Here is a 14,046-nt window from a genome sequence, read left to right as displayed (position 1 = left end):
GGGACATCCTGGTGTGACAAGGCCACCTGGGGCACCCCAGTGCCAAAGCCACCTGGGGACCGGATGTGACAAACCCACCCAGGTGACAAACCCCCGCTACCGGTCCACCCCGACAGGTGCCACTCCCTGCCCTAGGTGACAGCGGTGGTGACATCGTTCCCTGCCATGCTCCTGTCCCTCTGCACGGCACTGCTGGCGCCCACGCGGGCGCTGCTGGCCCTGCAGCGCTTGGTGGCCCGGCTGGCAGTGGCAGCGGCGGTGGCAGCGGCCGGGGTCGCCTACGGGCTCTGGGGTCTGGGGGTGCTCCTGCGGCGGGGGCCCCGGGGGGCCCTGCGCTGGCGGGTGCGGGCAGAGCCCCCCCCGGGGCTGGCGGACGGACACCTACGGGGAGCACGGGCACCTGAGGCTCAAGGTGGGGGGGGGGGGGCTGGAGTGGGGTCTTGGGGGGCTTGGGGTTCCTGGGGGGGTCTTGAGGGTGCTGGGAGGGGCCCTGGAGGGGTTCTGGGGGGGGGGCTGGGGTTCCTGGGGGGGTCGTGAGGGTGCTGGGAGGGGCCTTGGAGGGGTTTTGGGGGGGCTGAGGGGGTCTTGAGGGTGCTGGGAGGGGCCATGGAGGGGTTCTGGGGGGGCTGAGGGGGTCTTTGGGGTCTCAGGAGGGGCTCTGGAGGGGTTCTGAGGGGGCCTGGGGGGCCTTGGGGGTCCCAAGAAGGGCCCTGGAGAGGGGTCTTGGGGGGTTTGGCGTTCCTGGGGGAGTCTTGAGGGTGCCAGGAGGGGCCTTGGAAGGGTTCTGGGGGGCCTGAGGGGGTCTTGGGGGTCCCAGGAGGGGCCCTGGAGGGGTCTTTGGGGGATTTGGGGTTCCGGGGGCGGGTGTGTCTTAAGGGTGCTGGGAGGGGCCCAACTTTTGGGATGGGGGCTCCCCCACTGACCCCCCACCCCTTCCCCCTCCCCAGAGTTCAGGGCTGCAGCTCCACTATGTCGCCCGGGGCCCCCCCACAGCCCCCTTGATGCTGCTGCTGCACGGCTTCCCCCAAAACTGGTGGGTAATGGGGACTTGGGGGGGGGGAGGGAGGTGACACCTGGTGTGGGGGGTGACCGGAGGTGTCCCCTCCCCCCCAGGTTCTGCTGGCGTCACCAGCTGCTGGAGTTCAGCACCCGGTACCGGGTGGTGGCCCTGGACCTGCGTGGCTGCGGAGCGTCCGAGAAGCCACCGGGCAAGGAGAGCTACCGGCCCGAGGTCCTCCTTGAGGACATCCGCGAGGTCATCGAGGTGCTGGGGACACCCGAGGGCCACACGGGTGCCACCGCCGGGCACCCCAAGTGCATCCTGGTGGGGCACGACTGGGGCGGCGTCTTGGCCTGGGAGCTGGCCGCCGGCCACCCCGACCTGGTGGAGAAGTTGGTGATCGTCGACGCGAGTCACCGCGCCGTCATGGCCAGTAAGGGGTGGCACCTGGCTCGGGACATGGGGTGGCACCTCTGGTGACCGTGGTGTGCCGTTGGGTGCCACCGTATGGCTGTGCCAGTGAGAGCTGTGCCGTTGGGTGCCATCCCTCGTGGCCGTGTCTTTGGGTGCCACCTCCCATGGCCATGCCATTGGGATGCCATGTCATGGCTGTGCCGTTGGGAGCCATCTCCTGTGGCCACACCATTGGGTGCCAACTCCCATGGCCACGCCATTGGGTGCCATCTCCTGTGGCCACACCATTGGGGGCCACCTCCCATTGCCGTGCCCTTGGGTGCCACCTCCCATGGCCATGCCCTTGGGTGCCATATCATGGCTGTGCCATTGGGTGCCATCTCCCATGGCCGTGCAGTTGGGTGCCACCTCCCATTGTTGTGCCGTTGGGTGCCGTCTCCTGTGGGCACGCCCTTGGGTGCCACCTTCCATGGCCATGCCCTTCGGTGCCTTCTCCTATGGCCACGCCGTTGGGTGCCACCACCCGCGGCCCTGCCCCCAGAGGCCGTTCCCTGCCTCGCGCCGCTGACGCCGCTGCTCCTCTCCCGGCACCGCAGGGTTCAGCGCCTGGCACCCATCACAGCTGCTCCGCTCCAGCTACATGTTCCTCTTCCAGCTGCCCCTGCTGCCGGAGCTGCTCCTCTCCATGGCCGACTTTGAGGTGGGTCCCCATCCCCACCTCGTCCCCCACAGGGCACCCGCGCCACCCTCCGTGCCTCAAGCGCCGCTTGAGGACCAGGAACGAAGCTGAGGGTGGGGAGCGAGAGTCCCCTCTCCCCGATTTGGGGCTGGGGGCTGCATCCAGACCCTTCTGGTGGCCCCGCAGCTCCTGAAGACCTTCTTGACGGGGCCTTGGACGGGCATCCAGAACCCGGCGCGGCGGCTGACGGAGCCTGAGCTCGATGCCTACCTCTACGGCCTCTCGCAGCCCGGGGGGCTCACGCCCCCCATCAACTACTACCGCAACATCTTCGGGTAGGTGGCGGTCCCCCGGGGAACACCGGTGTGGGGCGCTCTCACTTCGGGGTGCTGCTGGCTCAGGTCGTTCCTCTTTGGGTGCTCTTTTTTTCGGGTGGTCTTTTTTTAGGGGGCTCTTTCTTTGGGGGCTCTTCCTTTGGGTTCTCCTGGTCTGGATGCTCCCGTTTTGGGTGCTCCCATTCTGGGTGCCCCTCTTTTGGGTGTTCCCATTTTGGGTGCTGCCATCGAGGTGCTCCCATTGGGATCCTCCCGTTTCGGGTGCTCCCATCAAGGTGCTTCCATTGGGATCTTCCCATTTCGGGTGCTCCCATTGGGATGCTCCTATTGGGATGCTCCCATTTCGGGTGCTCCCATCGAGGTGCTCCTCATCTGTGTGCTCTCATTTTGGGTGCTCCCATTTCGGGTGCTCCCATCGAGGTGCTCCCACCGGGCCACTCCCCCATTTGCCTCCCCCCCCCCCCCAAGCCTCATCTCTCCCCTCCCTAACCCATCGCCCCTACCCCCACCCCGCAGGGATGCCCCGGTGCCCCGCGAGCGCCCGCCCTGCCCGGTGCTGCTGCTCTGGGGTGCCCGCGACGCCTTCCTGGACGCCCGCCTCGCGCCCTGCCTCCGCCGCCGCATGGCACCCACCGCCCGCCTGCACCTCGTCCCCAACGCCGGCCACTGGTTGCCCGAGGACCAGCCCGACACCGTCAACCGCCTCCTCTGGGACTTCCTGCGGGGGACGGAGTGAGCGGGGACCCCCCCCGCCACATGCGCACCCTGACCCCGGGGACGGCACCCTAGGGTGCTCCCCCAGTGGGAGAGAGGAGCTGGGTGCTGCCCGCGGGGATGGTGGGGACGTCTGGGTGGGGACACCGGGATCCTTGTGGGGACACCGATGTCTGGGTGGGGGCACCAGGGTCCTCCTGGGGACCTGGTGTCTGGGTGGGGACCCCAACATTTGGATAGGGGACCCCGGTGTCTGGGTGGGGACCCCAACATCTGCATGGGGGGGACACCAGCATGATCATGGGGACCCCAACGTCTGGGTGGGGACCCCGATATCTCGATGGGGACCTGAGGGTCCTCATGGGGACCCCAACGTCTGGATGGGGACCTCAACGTCCTGGTGGGGACCCCAATGTCCGGATGGGGACCCCGATGTCTGGATGGGGACTCCCAACATCTGGATGGGGACACTGAGGTCCTCATGGGGAACCCCAACATCTGGATGGGGACCCCGACACCTGGAGGGGGAGCCCCAGGGTCCTGATGGGGACCCCAACGTCTGGTCTGGTGCCTTCTGTCCCCAAGTGCCCTGAATAAAAGTGCGGTGACGCCAGTGGCTGGGGGCTGCTTGGGGGGGTGGTGACATGGGGGGGGACACACACATGGGGACCCCACGCTGCGCCCTCCTGGCACCCGCAGCACCCAACATGGGCACCCATGGGTGCCAATGCCAGCCCCAGGGGCCGATGCCAGCCACGGGTGGCAGTGCCAGCCCCCACCCAGGGGTGCCAGGCGGGCTCCCCCCCCCGGTGACAATGGCACCCCTCCAGGTGACAATGGCACCCTTGGGTGACAATGCCAGCCTGGCCCCACGCTGGAATGTGCCCGGGCAGCTTTTGGGGCAGAAACAGAATTTGGGGGGGGGGGGCAGCCTTGGAGGGGGGTGTCCCATTGCGGGGGGGGGGTTCCCCGGGGCAGGGGGTGTCCCACTGGGGGGGGAGATTCTCATTATGGGTTGGTTCCCCGGGGGGGGGGGTGTCCCATTAGGGGTTGCCCCATTGGGATGGGGGGGGTCTCCCTGCCGGGGGGGGGGTTACCCCGTGGTGGGAGGGAGTCCCTTGGTGGGGGAGGGCCCCTTAGGGGTGGGGGCGTCCCTTGGGGGGGAGAGGGGGGGGCTCCGTGCCCATCCTGCGCCCCCTCTCTGGGCCCCTCGCTGGCCCTGGGCCCTGCAGCTGCTGCAAACATCAGGGCGGGGGGGGGGGGGGCGATGGGGGGGGAGAACAGCTGCATGCCCCTCCCCCACCCCTCCCGCACCCCCTCCCCCACCAGCCCCCCCCCCCTTTAATCCCTCCTCCCCCCTCCCAATCCCCGCCTTGGGAGGGGGGGACCCCTCGGGGGGGGGGGGGGCGGGGGGCGGGGCCGGTTTTGTCCCGGGTCAGTCCCGCACGGTTTCGCCCCCCCCCCCGGAGCGGGTGGCTCCGCCCCGGGGGCGGGGCTTGTTTGGGGGGGGGGCGGGAGCCGCTGCGAAGTTTCCCGGGGCCGGCGCGGAGCCGCGGAGCGGGACCGGGCCGAGCCGAGCCGAGCCGGGTCGAACCGGGCCCCTCCATGGCTCGGTAACGGGGGGGGCGCCATGGGCCGGGCTCCGGGGGGGCTCCCGGGCCTGGTGCTGCTGCTGCTGCACCTCGGGGCGGCCGCAGGTGAGCGGGGCCGAACCGGGCTAAAGCGGGCCGAACCGGGCCGAAGCTGGCCAAAGGGCGGGGGGAGGCGGAGAGCGGCGGGGGAGGCTTCGGGAGGGAGCGGAGCGGGGCCGGGCCGAACCGGGCTGAAGCGGGCTGAAGCGTGCCAAGGGGAGGGGAGCGGCGGTGGCGGCTCCGGGACCCACCGCATTGAGCCGAACCGGGACAAACCGGGACGAACCGAGCCGAACCGCGTCGAACCGGGACGAACCGGGTCTAACCGAGTTGAACCGGGACGAATCGGGCTGACCGGGCCGAACCGGGCCAAAAGGCGGGGGGCGGGGGGAAAACCCCCTTTTGCCGCTCCGCCACCGACCGGCCCGGGCCGAACCGGGACAAAAGGGCGGGGGGAGGACACGGAGCCGGCCGGATCGGCCCGGTTCGGCCCGGTTGGGCCCCGGGGGAGGGATGGGGGGAGGCGAAAAGTTTCCGCGGGCAGCGCGGAAAAGTTTTGAGAGAGGCCGGGGTTGGAGCGGGGGGGGGGCACCGGAGAGACCCGGACCCAACCGGGCCAATTTGGTGGGGGGGGGGAAGCGGGGGGGGCCAGTCCCGGGCCTCGGGACCGCGCGGGGGGGGCACGGCCGGGACCGTGGGAACGTAGGGGGAGGGGCGGGGCTGGGGGCACCGGGGCGGGGGAGGGGGCGCGGGATTGTTGGGGGGGGGGGGGGAACCGGACCGGGACTGAGGGGGGGGGGGAGGGGGGAACCGGGACCGTGGGAACGCGGGGGGGGGGGGAGCGGGGGGGGCGCAGCGGGACCGTGGGAACGCGGGGCCAGGCCGGGGGGGGGGCGGAGCGTGGGAACGGGGCAGTGATTTGGGGGGGGGGGGGGGACGGACGTGCAGTGACCGGGGGGGGGAGCTGGGGTTTGGGGGGTCCGCGGCGATTTCGGAGGGAAGGGGGCTGCAATGGTTTGGGGGGGGCGGCGCGCGGTGATGGGGGGGGGTCCCGGGCTTCAAATGCATTCGGGGGGGTTGGGGGGGGCTCTGGGTTTGGGGGTTGGACAGCGATTGGGGGGCAGGCAGCGATTTTGGGGGGGGGAAGGGATTTTGGGGGGGGGGGACAGCGATTTTGGGGTGCGGTGCCCCCGGGCAGGGCGCTTTGCGGCAGCGCACACGCGCGTGCAAGCTGCGTGCAGTGCAGGGATGCAGTGGGCGTGCAGTGTGCTGCAGCTGCGCTGTGCACGGGGGCAGTGCGCGTGCAACGTGCGCGTGCAGTGTGTGTGCAGTGCGCGTGCAATGTGCGTGCAGTGAGCATGCAGTGTGCAGGCAGCGCGTGTGCAATCTGCGTGCAGTGTGTGTACAACGTGCGTGCAGTGTGCGTGCAATCTGTGCACAGTGAGCGTGCAGTGTCCGTGCAGTGAGCGTGCAATGTCCGTGCAACCTGCGTGCGGCGCATGTGCAACGTGCCAGCAGTGTGCGCGCAGTGTCCGTGCGGCGTGTGTGCAATGTGCAGTGCGGGTGCAGTGCGCGTGCCATCTACACGCAGCACGTGTGCAACGTGCGTGCAGCGAGTGCACCGTGTCTGTACAGCGCGCGTGCAGTGAGTGTGCACCACATGCGTGCAGTGCGCGTGCACCACGTCGGTGCAGTGCGTGTGCGTCGCGTGCACTGTGTCGGTGCGTGTGCACCGTGTCCGTGCAGTGCACGTGCGGTGCAGCCACGCTCAGCCCACCCCTCCCCTTTTTCAACCCCCCACCCCACCCCACAAGGGGGCACCCCAGGGTGCTGGTGGGGTAGGGGTGGGGACAGAGGCACCCACTGCCCCCCCTCCCCCCATTTCCTAACCCCGGGGGGGGTTCATTTTGGGGGGGGGGGGGGGGGAGGTAGGAATGGGGCTGGGGGGGCACGGGGCAAGGAAGGATCTGTGGGGCTGCTTTGGGGGGGGGGGGCTGTTAGGGGCGCTGGGGGGTCAGCAGGGGATTTATGGGGCGGGGGGCTACATGGGGGGGGAGGCTATAGGCCTGACCCCCCCGCGACCCCCCCCCCATCCAGTGCTGCCATGCCCGGAGGGGACAAACCCCTGCGAGAACGGGGGGCAATGCGTGCTGCACCCCAACGGCCGCACCGCCTGCCTGTGAGTGCCCCCCCCTACAAAAAATGGGTGCCCCCCCCACCCCAAAATGGGTGCCCCCACCCCCAGCTCCGTGCCCCCACCCATTGCCCTTATCATGGGGTGCCCTATAGGATCCCTGTGCCCCCGCCCTTTTACAACCCATAACCCACCCCATAGCCCCCCCAGCTGCCCCAAAGCCCCCCCCATATGGGTGGCCCCCCCTCGTTGCCCTGACCGTGGGGTGCCCTATAGGATCTGCATGCCCCCCCCCTTTTACAACCCATAACCCACCCCATAGCCCCCCCCAGCTGCCCCAAAGCCCCCCCCAAAAATGGGTGCCCCCCCCCATATGGGTGCCCCCCTCAAGCTCCGTGCCCCACCCCCCCTCCCCTGTTACCCTGACCATGGGGTGCCCTATAGGATCCGCATGCCCCCCCCCCCTTTACAACCCATAACCCACCCCGTAGCCCCCCCCCCAAGTCCCCCCCCCCATAGCACCCAATGCCGCCGGCTGGGTGCGGGCCCCCCCCCCCTTCCATGTCCCCCCCCCACCCCACGTTGCCCGCGGGGCCGGGTGCGGGCAGGGCGGTGCCTGCCCGGGCAGGGTGGGGGGGGGACAGGATGGAGAGGGGGGGGGACGTGGGAGCTGCCCGGGGGCACGTTCCCAGGGTGCCCCCCCCCCGTCACCCTGCACCCGTTCCCCCCATGTCCTGGGGGGGTCCCAGGGGTGCCGTGGGGGTCCCGTGGGGGTCCTGTGGGTGCTGGGGATGTGAGGGTCCTGGGGTGGGGGGGGGGGGGCATGGGTGCCAGAGGGGGGGGTCCCATAGGGGGTGTGAGGGTCCCATGGGTGCCCGGGGGGGTCCCATAGGGGGTGTGAGGGTCCCATGGGTGCCCAGGAGTGGTCCCATAGGGGATGTGAGGGTCCCATGGGTGCCCGGGGGGGTCCCGTAGGGGGTGTGAGGGTCCCATGGGTGCCCGGGGGGGGTCCCGTAGGGGGTGTGAGGGTCCCAAGGGTGCCCTGGGGGGGGGGGTCCCATACGGGGTGTGAGGGTCCCATGGGTGCCCTGGGGGGGGGGTCCCATAGGGGGTGTGAGGGTCCCATGGGTGCCCAGGGGGGTCCCGTAGGGGATGTGAGGGTCCCAAGGGTGCCCTGTGGGGGGGTCCCATAGGGGATGTGAGGGTCCCAAGGGTGCCCTGGGGGGGGGTCCCATAGGGGGTGTGAAGGTCCCATGGGTGCCCTGGAGGGGTCCCATAGGGGGTGTGAGGGTCCCATGGGGGTCTGGGGGGTCCCATAGGGGATGTGAGGGTCCCATGGGTGCCCTGGGGGGGGGGTCCCATAGGGGGTGTGAGCACCCTGCAGGGGTCCCAAGCACCCCGTGAGGGTCCCAAGCGCCCCGCGGGGGTCCTATGGGTCCCAGTAGGGGGGTGGGGGGGTCCCGTGGTGGGCGCGGCGGGGGTCCCATGGGTGCGGTGCCGCAGGTGCCGGCCGGGGGCGCTGGGGGAGCGGTGCCAGCTGCGGGACCCCTGCGTGCCCTCGCCCTGCGCCCACGGGGGGCTGTGCCAGAGCACCCTGCACGACGGCGCCCTGAGCCACCTCTGCCTCTGCCCCCCCGGCTTCCGCGGTGAGTGGGGGTCCCTTGGGTGCGAGGGGAGGCGGGAGGGTGCCCCCCTAGTGGCTGTGGCACCCGTGGGTGCCCGTCGTGGAAGGGGGTGAGGAGGAGAGGAGCTGGGGGTGCCCGGGACGCCCGAGGGGTGAAGGGAGGTCCCAAGGGTGAGCGTGGCACCCAAGGGTGCCCAGTAAGTGCAGGCAGGTCCTGGGTGCCCATGGGTGCTCAAGGCAGCTGGGGGTTCCTTGAGGGCACCCAGGAGGTGCCGATGGCACCCATGGGTGCCTACTGATGCCCATGGCACCCATGGGTGCCCAGTGGAGCCATGCAGGCCCCAGGTGCCCGTGGGTGCTCAAGGCAGCTGAGGATTCCTTGAGAGCACCCAGGAGGTGCTGATGGCACCCTTGGGTGCCTGCTGATGCCCATGGCACCTGTGGGTGCCTGCTGATGCCCACAGCACCCATGGGTGCTCAGTAGACGCAAGCAGATTTGCCGTGCCTGTGGGTGCTCAAAGCATCCAGTGGTTCCTTGAGGGCACCCAGGAGGTGCCGATGTTCCCATGGGTGCCCAGTAATGCCCACAGCACCCACGGGTGCCCGATAGACGGAGGCAGGTCTGCAGCGCCTATGGGTGCTCAAGGGCACCCCAGGGTGGGGGGGCAGGGCAGATGTTCCTGTGGGTGCACAAGGGGGTGCAGCCAGCTCCCATGGGTGCCTGTGGGTGCCCCTAGCACCCATGGGTGCCCAGTAGAAGCAGGCAAGCCTACCACATGGACGGGTGCTCAAGGTACCCACAGGTTCCTTAAGGGCTCCCGGGAGGTGGAAATGGGACCTGTGGGTGCCTGCTGCTGCCCACAGCACCCATGGGTGCTGAAGGTATCCCTTGAGGCCCCACCCTGGGGTGCTGACCACCCCCTTTTGTCCCCCCCCTCCCCCCCCAGGCCCCTCCTGCTCGCTGCCGGACCCCTGCACCCCCTTGCCCTGCCTCAACGGGGGCACCTGCCGCCCCCTCGGTGAGGGGGGCTTCGAGTGCAGCTGCCTGCCCGGTGGGTGCTGGGCACCCATGGGTGCCCTTGCTGGGGGGGGGGGGGGGGGAGGGTTATGGGGGGCAGGGCTGGTGCGTGATCTGGTTTGGAGGGTGCAACTTCGGGGGGGGGGAGTTTGGGGGTCCCCAGCACCCATTGAGCTCCATGGCATGGGGTGGGGGGCCCTCGCACCGGGGGGGTGTCCCCAGGGGGTCCCTGGGACTGGGTGGGGGGCCCTAAAAGTGGGCAGGGGGGCCTGGCACCATGGGGGTGTCCCTGGGGGTCTCTGGCAGTGGCGGGGGGGGGGTCCTGTGGGGTCCCTGTCACCGTGGGGGTGTCCCTGGGGGTCTCTGGCAATGGGGGGTGGTTCGTGGGGTCCCCGTCACCGTGGGGGTGTCCCTGGGGTTCTCTAGCAATGGGGGGGGGGTCCGTGGGGGTGTCCCTGGGGGTCTCTGGCAATGGGGGGGGGGGGTGGTTCGTGGGGTCCCTGTCACAGTGGGGGTGTCCCCAGGGGTCCTTGGCACATCCTTGGCACCCCATGGGGCCCTCCGGTGCCCATTGGGGTCCCCCAGCATGGTGGGGTTTTTTTTCGGGGGGTGGGGGGTGGGGGGGGACACACAGGTGGGTTTGGGGATTCCCTCTAACATGGGGGTGCCCCCCCCACCCCCCCCAGGGTTCACGGGGCAGGGCTGTGACACCAACGTGGACGATTGCCCCGGGCACAAGTGCCAGAACGGGGGCACCTGCGTGGACGGGGTCAACACCTACAACTGCCAGTGCCCCCCCGAGTGGACAGGTACGGGGGGGGGCACGGGGGGGCGTACAGGGGGGGGCGTTGGGTGGTGGGTCAGGGTGCTCGGGGTGGGTGGGTGGGGGTGCTCGGCCACCCATGGGTGCCCCAGGTGGGCGTCAGGGGGGACAATGGGGGGTGGGTCGAGGGGGGCACCCAGGTGGGTCACATTCCCCCACCCCACCCCCCCCGCCCTTTTACCCCCCCCTTGCCCTTTTACACCCCCCCCCCCCCCGCCATTGTAACCCCTTCCTCGCCATTCCCCCCCATGCTTCTAACACCCCCCCGCACACCATTTTAACCCCTTCCTCGCCATTTTGCACCCCCCCCGCCATTTTAACCCCCCCCCCCGGCCGTTTAACCCCCCCCCCCGGCCGTTTAACCCCCCCCCCCGGCCATTTTAACCCCTTCCTCGCCATTTTAACCCCCTTGCCCCTTTAACCCTTTCCTCACTATTTTACCCACCCACACCCTTCCTCCCCTCGCCATTTTAACGCTTTCCTCGCCATTTCCCCCCCCCCCCCGGCCATTTTAAATCCCCCCCCCGCCCTTTCACCCCCCTCACCTTTTTACCCCCCCCTTTTAACCCTTTCCTCGCCATTTTAACCCCTTCATCACCCTTCCCCCGCCATATTTTAACCCCTCCCTCGCCATTTTAACCCCTTCCTCGCCATTTCACCCCCCTCCTCACCCTTTCACCCCCCCCCCCCTTCTCGCCATTTCCACCCCCCCCCCCCCCCCCCCAGGCCAGTTCTGCACCGAGGACGTGGACGAGTGCCAGCTGCAGCCCAACGCCTGCCACAACGGGGGCACCTGCTTCAACTCGCCGGGCGCCCACGTCTGCGTCTGCGTCAACGGCTGGACGGGCGAGAGCTGCGCCGACAACATCGACGACTGCGCCACCGCCGTCTGCTTCCACGGCGCCACCTGCCACGACCGCGTCGCCTCCTTCTACTGCGCCTGCCCCATGGGCAAGACGGGTGAGGGTTCTGGGGTTGGGCCTCGGTTATGGGGTGGGCACCCAGGAGAGGAGAGGTGTAACGGGGTGGGCGCCTTGGGGTGGTTTGGGTGGTAGTGGCATGGGGTTGGGCGCCTTGGGGCGGTCCTGGTGTGGGTTGGGTGGTGCTTTCGTGGGGTGGGCTTCACCCCAAGGGCACCCAGTTGTGGGGTGGGCACCCAGAGAGGAGGGGTGTAACGGGGTGGGCGCCTTGGGGTGGTTTGGGTGGTAGTGGCATGGGGTTGGGTGCCTTGGGGTGGTCCTGGTGCAGATTGGGTGGCAATAGCATGGGGTTGGGCACCTTGGGGTGGTCCTGGTGTGGGTTGGGTGTCAATGGCATGGGGTGGGCACCCCCAGAAGCATCATGACATGGGGTTGGGCACCTTGGGGTGGTCCTGGTGCAGGTTGGGTGGCAGTGGTATGGGGTTGGGCACCTATGGGTGGCTTTGGCACAGGTTGGGTGTCAAGGGCATGGGATGGACATCACCCCATGAGCACCCCCAGAAGCATCGTGGCATGGGGTTGAGCACCTTGGGGTGGTCCTGGTGTGGGTAGGGTGGCAATGGCATGGGGTTGGGCACCTATGGGTGGCTTTGGCACTGGTTGGGTGTCAATGGTACAGGGTGGGCATCACTCCATGGGCACCCCCAGAAGCATCATGGCATGGAGTTGGGCACCTTGGGGTTGTTTTTGGCATAAGCTGGGTGTCAATGGCACGGGGTTGGGCACCTTAGGGTGGTCCTGGTGCGGGTTGGGTTTCAATGGCATGGGGTGGGCATCACCCCATGGGCACCCTGTTATGGGGTGGGCACCCCCAGAAGCACCACGGCACGGGTTGAGCACCTCGGGGTGCCTCTGGCTCACAGTTGGGTGCCTTTGGCACGGCTTGGCCATCACCCCACGAGCACCCTGGCTGGGGGTGGGCACCCAATGTGTGTGTGTGGGGGGGAGTTCCCATTGTGGGGTCCCCCCCGCCGAGCCCCCCACCCCTTTTGTAGGGCTGCTGTGCCACCTGGACGATGCCTGCGTCAGCAACCCGTGCCACGAGGACGCCGTCTGCGACACCAACCCCGTCAACGGCCGCGCCATCTGCACCTGCCCCCCCGGCTTCACCGGCGGCGCCTGCGACCAGGACGTCGACGAGTGCTCCATCGGTGGGGGGGGGGGGGGGGCACCCGTGGGTGGGGGGCAGCCATGCAAGGTGGACCTTTGCGTGCAGAGAGCATCCCCAGCATGGGTGGGGGGCACCTACAGGTTGGGGGGCGCTCAAGGGCGGTTGGCACCCATGGGCGGGGGGGGCACCCATGGGTGGGGACCAGCCATGAAAGGGGGTCGTTTGCGTGCAGAGAACATCCCCAGGGTGAGTGGGGGGCACACATGGGTTGGGGGGTGCTCAGGGGCGGTGGGCACCCATGGGTGGGGAGCACCCACATGAGGAGGAGATTTGCGTGCAGAGAGCATCCCCAGCATGAGTGGGGGGCACCCACTGGTTAGGGGGTGTTCAGGGACGGTGGGCACCCATGGGTGAGGAGGGCACCCATGGGTGGGGGGAGCACCCATGAGTTGGGGGGGGGGGACCCATGAGTGAGGAGCACCCACATGAGGGGGAGATTTGCGTGCAGAGAGCGTCCCCAGCATGAGTGGGGGGCACCCACGGTTTGGAGGATGCTCACAGGCAGTGGGCACCCTATGGGTGGGGCGGGCACCCATGGGTGCTGACCCCCCCCTCCCCCCCCCTCCAGGCGCCAACCCCTGCGAGCACTTCGGGCGCTGCGTGAACACCCAGGGCTCCTTCGAGTGCCGCTGCGGCCGGGGCTACGCGGGGCCGCGCTGCGAGAGCGACGTCAACGAGTGCCTGTCGGGGCCCTGCCGCAACCAGGCCACCTGCCTGGACCGCATCGGGCGCTTCACCTGCATCTGCATGGCCGGTGGGTGCTGGGGGGGGGCGCTGGGGGGGGCCTGGGGGGGTGCTGAGGGGGTCCTGGGGGGGTCCTGGGGTGCTGGGGGGGGATGGGGGGCTTTGCCTGGATCTGTATGGCCAGTGGGTGCTGGGTGGGTGCTGGGTGCTTCATCTGCATGGCTGGTGGGTGCTGGAGGGGGGGGGCAGCGGGGTCCTGGGGGGGTCTGGGGGAGTCTGGGGGGGCTGGGGGGCTTTGCCTGGATCTGCATGGCCGGTGGGTGCTGGGAAGGGCTAGAGGGGTCCTGGGGGGGGGGTCCTGTGTTGCTGGGGGGGGTCGTGGGGGGGGTCGTGGGGTGCTGGGGGGGCCGGGGTGCTTCACCTGCGTCTGCATGGCCAGTGGGTGCTGGGGGGGTCCGGGGGGAAGGTCCAGGTCCGGGCCTGGGTCCTGGGAATAGGATTAGGGTGCGGTTATGGGGTTTTGGGGGGGGGGCACCCAGGACAGGTGCTGTGACGGGCATGGGACCTGGCGGAGGAAGGGGGGGGCGGCACTGGTATGGGCAGGGGGGGTCAGGAGCCGGCGGCCCCCTCGCAGGTTTCAGCGGCCCCCTGTGCGAGCTGGAGGTGGACGAGTGCCAGAGCAGCCCCTGCGCCAACGGCGGCCGCTGCACCGACCTGGTCAACGGCTTCGCCTGCTCCTGCCCCCCCGGTGAGCACCCATGGGCGCCCATCAGCACCCATCAGCACCCACCCACCAGCACCCACCCATCGGTGCTCCTGGCTTTGGGTTCATTTGGATT

At 69.6% G+C, this 14,046-nt stretch overlaps 2 protein-coding genes across 2 annotated transcripts in view; both read left to right on the top strand.

The window, feature by feature from the left end:
* The first annotated feature begins 165 nt into the window (after nucleotides 1–165).
* On the top strand, nucleotides 166–3,755 carry LOC118261373 (epoxide hydrolase 3-like). Its single transcript, XM_035572194.2, is given in 7 exon segments — nucleotides 166–384; nucleotides 386–412; nucleotides 948–1,033; nucleotides 1,114–1,433; nucleotides 2,011–2,114; nucleotides 2,280–2,428; nucleotides 2,945–3,755. Coding segments are annotated over 7 exon segments (1,125 nt in total). The 3' UTR covers nucleotides 3,165–3,755.
* A 1,017-nt stretch (nucleotides 3,756–4,772) lies between these two features.
* The window catches only part of NOTCH3 (notch receptor 3), a gene marked incomplete at its 3' end in the record, with an annotated part of 32,407 nt that continues 23,133 nt past the window's right edge, over nucleotides 4,773–14,046 (top strand). Inside the window, 9 exon segments of the mRNA XM_035572200.2 lie at nucleotides 4,773–4,839; nucleotides 6,871–6,952; nucleotides 8,411–8,553; nucleotides 9,479–9,583; nucleotides 10,236–10,358; nucleotides 11,099–11,332; nucleotides 12,348–12,503; nucleotides 13,092–13,277; nucleotides 13,842–13,955. Coding sequence (XP_035428093.2) covers nucleotides 4,773–4,839; nucleotides 6,871–6,952; nucleotides 8,411–8,553; nucleotides 9,479–9,583; nucleotides 10,236–10,358; nucleotides 11,099–11,332; nucleotides 12,348–12,503; nucleotides 13,092–13,277; nucleotides 13,842–13,955 — 1,210 coding nt within the window.

Source organism: Cygnus atratus, chromosome 30, assembly GCF_013377495.2.
Source record: "Cygnus atratus isolate AKBS03 ecotype Queensland, Australia chromosome 30, CAtr_DNAZoo_HiC_assembly, whole genome shotgun sequence".
Lineage (NCBI taxonomy): Eukaryota > Metazoa > Chordata > Aves > Anseriformes > Anatidae > Cygnus > Cygnus atratus.
This window is presented reverse-complemented; position numbering and strand designations above follow the sequence as displayed.